This window comes from Kryptolebias marmoratus, linkage group LG18 (genome assembly GCF_001649575.2).
Source record: "Kryptolebias marmoratus isolate JLee-2015 linkage group LG18, ASM164957v2, whole genome shotgun sequence".
Lineage (NCBI taxonomy): Eukaryota > Metazoa > Chordata > Actinopteri > Cyprinodontiformes > Rivulidae > Kryptolebias > Kryptolebias marmoratus.
The window spans coordinates 18,869,270-18,875,612 of record NC_051447.1 but is presented as its reverse complement, the minus strand read 5'-3'; the positions used below and the strand labels follow the sequence as shown (position 1 = coordinate 18,875,612).

The following is a 6,343-nucleotide window of genomic DNA, read 5'->3' as shown; positions in this document are numbered from 1 at the left end:
GTGTAATCATGGAACATAAACGCATCGACAAACACTTTGTGTCTGCAAAACATGTGAGGAGAGCTGCAGACCAGGGACAATCCAGAAATGCTCATGAATGTCAGTTTAGAAGCTATCAAAGTTCTCAAATAAAGCACCTTTTGAGAATGTCAATGTTTGTTTGGAATTATCTTACAGAACTAGGAAGGATTTTTGGTTTAGTTATTAAAAGTTAAGTTTTTTTACTGATTTTAGTAAAAAAAAAAATCACAACTTTTAGGAAAATGCCCGCGAAATCCTGGTGGGACTGATAATACATAAACATAAATATCTTTAAATTGGTTTTGTTTTCTTGCTTTACAAGCTGGAATTTAAATGGGGTCACTTGAAGAAACGAAAGGAAGAAGTTTGCCTCATGTTGGGCGTTTTAGCCGTTTTGGTCAACCTTAAATTACCAAAAGAAGTCACGCTCAGAGTATCCGTTTCATGTGACTCAGCTGCAGCAACATATTTGTCATTTTCACGGAGTTACAAACATTTTTCTGTCAGGTAGATTCAGTTCCTCCATAATATCGACTCTTCTGACCTTCAAATCACAACTCAAGACTCACCTGTTCAAGTTAGCCTTTTTGCTTTAATTTCTTAGTTATTTTCCTTTAGTCTTAGTGTTTTTTAGCCATTTTGCATTGTTTAATTTTGTGTTTTTAATGTTTTGAAGTATTGGGTGTCTTGAAAGGCGCTAACAAATAAAATGCATTACCATTATTATTATTATTATTATTAATTAGTTGTGGCCACCATCTTGAATCGGGTTGACTATAGATGTGCGTCCACATCCAAATCTGTCCACTGGGTCATTAGATATTTTGCTAATGCTACAGACCGGCACGGTGGTGGCAGCATCATGCTGTGTGGGATGATTTACAACCTGTCAACGGTTGTGTGGCAACAAAACGAGGGGGGTGAATACTTTTGGGACCTATTATATTTTATATATGAGTAGATCTGACATCAGGCTAAGTTTGAATCAGTTCAAATAAAGGTTTTAGTAACTTAATTATAACTAAAATCTAAGTTTTTAACGCTTGATCTGATTGGTTCTCTGTGGTTGAAATAAATGCCACATGTCGGCAGCAGGGGTCACACTTCCTCTGACCGTCCGATTCCAGACACAACAACCTGCAGCTGCGTTATCCGCGGCGGTTGATATTTCCTGTTTTCGCCCCCTCAGTACGAGTCCAAGGCGAGGATTTCAGCCGACGAGGCGATGAAACATTCCCACTTCCGGCAGCTCGGGATGAGAGTCCACGCTCTGCCCGAGAGTGAGTGCGCGCACGCAGGCTTTGCCTTTCTCCGTTTCCTGTTTTGTGCCGAGGCTGAAGCTTTCCTTCCTGTGTTTCAGGCGTATCCATATTCACGTTAAAAGAAGTGCAGCTACAGAGAGACCCCGGCTACAGGAACTCCTCGTACCCCGAGTCAGGTGGGTCTGCAGATCAAAATAAATCAGTTATTGTTGCAACTAAAGAGATTAAATTCTGCATCCAATGGTTTATGTTTTCCCGTGCTCCTTGAACGCATCACAGCTTCATCTGCCTCCCGTCCGAAACAATTCTTCAGTTTTATGTGTTGAAAGAGAAGAAAACAGTCGTTAAAACACTGCAAATAAATAAACAAACGACTCGTTTCTGCTGGATTTATCTTCAGATCATAAATCCCCAAATATTTGATAAAAACTTTATTTATTTCCTCCAAAAACTTTATTCTCTGCTTCAGGGAGCCCGCTGTTTTGGTCCTCTTTGGCTGCTTTTAGCATTCAGCTAGCCTATTGCTATTTTCTAGCTTTACCCTTTAGCCACTTTAGGCTGTTTTTTTTACCTATTTTCTACATTTAGCTTTAAGCTAGTTCTTTACTACTACTTACTAACCATTTAACACTTTTTGCTTTTAGCTAGCCTAAAGCTACTTTTATCTTTAATTTTGCTTCTTTTTGCTTTTAGCTATTCTTTGATACTTTTAGCTAATAGCTAGCCTTTTGATAATCTTAGCTTTTACCTGCCCTTTTGCCTCTTTACCTTTTAGTTGCCCTTTGCTACGTTTAGCTTTAAGTTAGCTTTTTGCTACTTCTTACTAACCTTTTGCAAGTTTTTTCTTTTACCTTGCCTTTTAATACTTCTAGCATTCAGCTAGCCTATTGCTATTTTTTTAGCTTTACCCTTTAGCCACTTTAGGCTGTTTTTTTTACCCTTTTTCTATATTTAGCTTTAAGCTAGTTCTTTGCTACTACTTACTAACCCTTTAACACTTTTTGCTTTTAGCTAGCCTAATGCTAATGCTTTAATCTTTTATCTTTGATTTTGATACTTTTAGCTTCTACCTGCCGTTTTGCCACTTTAACCTTTTAGTTGCCCTTTGCTACATTTAGCTTTAAGCTAGTTCTTTGCTACTACTTACTAACCCTTTAACACTTTTTGCTTTTAGCTAGCCTAATGCTAATGCTTTAATCTTTTATCTTTGATTTTGATACTTTTAGCTTCTACCTGCCGTTTTGCCACTTTAACCTTTTAGTTGCCCTTTGCTACATTTAGCTTTAAGTTAGCTTTTTGCTACTTCTTATTAACCTTTTGCAATTTTTTTGCTTTTAGCTTGCCTTTTGATACTTCTAGCATTCAGCTAGCCTTTTGCTCTTTTCTCATTGGACCATCTTCCTCCTGAATCGCCTCTTCTGTCAACCAGCAAACTTCCACTTTTTTAGACATTTTCTGAATCATTTTTGCTCCGAAGCTCATCTCCTGACGACCCCGGGATGTTGACTTGTTTTGCCCCCAAACTTTAATGTTCTTTCAGCGACCACACGTATCACCTAGTCCATTTTAAACAGCTCCAGCAGCGACTCGAGGCATTATGGGTAATGTATTTTTCTGTTTTTCCTTTCAGGTAACAGCGGCATCAGCAGAAGGCAAAGCATGCTTTTCTAATGTTCCCCGAAGAGGACGGTCGACCAACCGGCTTCGTCTTCACCTCCCAGCAACGTCTTGCATGAGCCCGCCTCCTCTCAGACCCTTCACACACACGCACACACACACACACACACACACACTCTGAGTGAGTGACTGTGAGTCGAACCTGTTTGAAGACTGTTTATTTATTGGAGGGTGACGTTGAAGTATTTTTGCTGCTAAACTACTACTGTCTATACGTAACACAGCGTGCGTGTGTGAAACGTGCACGCTCGTGCACGTGATGTGAACTAAGGACGCTGTGCGCGGTCAAACGGTCGGTTACTGTTGTTTCTTTGGCTTCTTTAAATCAGCTGATGTCGGCGCTGTGATGACTCTGTCATTGTTGTTGGTTTCTAAGAAGTGTGTAAATCTATACAATAATATATATATAGATGTATATATATCTATATATATATATTTATCTTTTTCCTTCGAGCTTCCGTGACTGAACTCTACAACATTTCTGTATTTAAACGGACTGCAACACTCATCCCTTTCCAGTCGTTTTCACGAGGCTGAAAACCAGAGCATGACGGTGAGTTCGTTTGAGGCGAACTGTCGGAGCGTAGGGATGAAAGAAACGCCGGCGCCGAAAAGGACGTCCCGCAGGAAGCCAGCGGACCCACCCCAAACTGCCAGGACTTCAGCGCAGAAACGCCTCCCTGACTTGCACTCCAGTGTGTTTTTGTTTTTGTTTCTTTTAATCAGGGACATGAGCCTAATCGTGGCCGAGTTCAGCCGACAGTATTAAGATGTGTTCTCTGTGACCTTTGACCTCTCTGTGAAACAACCGTGTTCATGTGGCATGTTTCCTTCTTTTTGTTTTTGTTTTCAGAGGATGAGAGGATGGGGATGGGAGGGTGCTCAGAAGCAACAATAGTTATGTCCAGATTGGTGTCGGACCACTTTTTTTTTTTTTTTTTTTACGACAAAAAGAGATTTCAAATTGAAATTTTCGATTTAAGTCCAGACTGCGTTACCAACTGAAAGTGGTGTTACGGATGGTGAAACCTGTTAAATACGTGTTCTCTGCAGCAATCAGAGGATCTCCCTGAGTTAACCCTGCTTGTGTGCATTTAATTCCTGCCATCGATTGGTTTTTCACTGCTTTCTTTAGACCGCTTGACAGATTTTAAGACATTAAAACTGCAGAGTTTTTCTAAAACATTGATACAGTTCTCATATTTCAGTTCTAGATTTGAAACCGTCGCCCTAATTAGCACATAGTTGAGTCGTGGTGATGTGAATAATGGCGGTAAACTCAGCCCCCTGGGACACATTTATAAATATAAAAGCAATAAGTTGTGCTTCTTATCAGAAGTTAAGGACTCAGCTAACTCTTAATTCTGTGCTGCAAGTTGTTGGCAACAAACTGCAAACGGCAGAATGTCCCGAAATGTTTGCGGGAGTTCGTCATCGTCTCGCCTGAGTGAGATGCAGGTTTAGCTAGGTGTAGTCGCCACTCAACAAACTTGTTTCATTTGGAATCATAAAAGTAATAAACTACTAGCCTGTGGCTTCATTCCTGTAAATGTGATTTGACGCTAATTTACTCGCTTAAAAAAAAACAAAAAGCTGTTTTTTCTCCAGTTGGTCTGAAGCCACAAACCTCTCTTTTTATTGCCCCTCTCTATTTGGAAAAAAATTAACAAAATACAAACTAATTTATTCCAAAAGGCAAACCCACAACGCTGCTGTTATTTCCAGTTTGTCACCAGTAGCTTTATGCCTTTTGGGTTGTCCAAAAAGGGGCGGAGCTAAAGCCACAGCTCTCTTTTTTATTTATTTATTTGTTTTATTGTTTCTCTCCATTTAGAGAAGCTTTATATAATTCAAAATGCAACACGGAACCTTTTAGGCGTTACCCTGCTATTATTTCCAATTTCGTTTTGTCCAAAAAGGGGCGGAGCTAAAGCCACAGCTGTCTTTTTTATTTATTTGTTTTATTGTTTCCGTTTCGAGAAGCTATATATAATTCAAAATGCAACACAGAACCTTTTAGGCATGACCCTGCTATTATTTCTAGTTTGTCACCAGCAGTTTTAAACGATTTGGTTTTGCCCAAAAGAGGCGGAGCTAAAGCCACAGATCTCTTTTTTTATTGTCCCTCTCTGTTTAAAGAAGCTATATATATTTCGAAATGCAACACAGAACCTTTTAGACATGACCCTGCTATTATTTCCAATTTGGTTTTGTCCAAAAGGGGGCGGAGCTAAAGAGACTGATTGTTTTTTGTTTTTCTATTGTCCCACTCACTTTAGAGAAGCTAACACAAAAATACAAACTGGTACATTCCAAAATGCAGCACAGAAATTTTAAGGCATGATTATTTCCAGTTTGTCACCAGCAGCTTTACGCCTTTTGGGCTTACCCAAAAAGGGGCGGAGCCATTTGGAGGAGAAGGAAGTGACGTGATGTTTGATGTTGCTCCCCTCCACCATCGAGCGCAGCTTAAAATCCTTTTGCTACAAACTTTCACAGTCAAAAAAGGCAAAAAAGTCGTTTTTGAAAATGCCAGGAGTGCAATAAACTTAAATTTAAGTTCCAAAAGGATCTCAGGGAGGTTTTCTTGTTGCTGCAGCTGTTTGGCTCGACATCGTATATAAAAAGTTTAAATTGTCTGTTGTTTAAAGATTTCTGTGAGCAACACTAGTGTTCTCTGTTACAGCTAGAAGAAGTGCTTGACGCACTTGTAAGGCTTGATTAACTTAACTAAAATCATTAATGTAAGAATATTAACAGCAACTCAGTTTGCAGCTGGAGTGCGGAAATCTGTCTTAATTATTTTTACACTGACCTCAAAACACAAATTGTGATAAAACATAGCTGTGACATACTGTAAACAGGAGAAGTCATTATATTAATGGTAAATGTCCTGTATTATGTTGGCTTGTTGTCATGCAAGAGCCTATTGGCATCGTGTATTTCAGATGTTCTGTGTTTTAGCTGTTTTATTAAAGAGAAATAAATGTTCCTTATACTTTTCTCTTCATCCAAACTAAGGATTGTTTCACTCTAAACTGCAAACTGCATTTCTGTTAATAGAACTTTTTGTACATGAACAGCAGTAACATGCACAAGATTTCTTTAAAAAAAAAGCTTAATATTTATCATTGTAAACTACTTTTTCAAATGTATGACTGACTTAATTTTATGTAATTATGAGTGTGTGTGTGCGTGTGCCTGATGCATGGAAGGCCTGCTGTGTTGTTGTGAACTCGACCTCTCGGAAACACTGAGCTGACGTGTGACTCTTTTTACTGGAACTATTTATTTCTCATAACCATCGAAAGTAAATTTAAAAACTGTTTCATAAAGCCGCCTGCGTTCGCATTCGTTGTTTCACGTTTTCAAGGAGTCCCGAC

The 6,343-nt window shown here is 39.1% G+C and overlaps 1 protein-coding gene across 1 annotated transcript in view; it reads left to right on the top strand.

Moving 5' to 3' along the window:
* Positions 1-6,295, top strand: part of cdk17 (cyclin-dependent kinase 17) — a 39,848-nt gene extending 33,553 nt beyond the window's left edge. The window contains exons 15-17 of the mRNA XM_017438573.3: positions 1,211-1,301; positions 1,382-1,459; positions 2,914-6,295. Of these exons, the coding sequence (XP_017294062.1) occupies positions 1,211-1,301; positions 1,382-1,459; positions 2,914-2,954 (210 nt within the window). The 3' untranslated portion in view covers positions 2,955-6,295. The remainder of the gene's footprint in view (positions 1-1,210; positions 1,302-1,381; positions 1,460-2,913) is intronic.
* Positions 6,296-6,343: the final 48 nt, after the last annotated feature.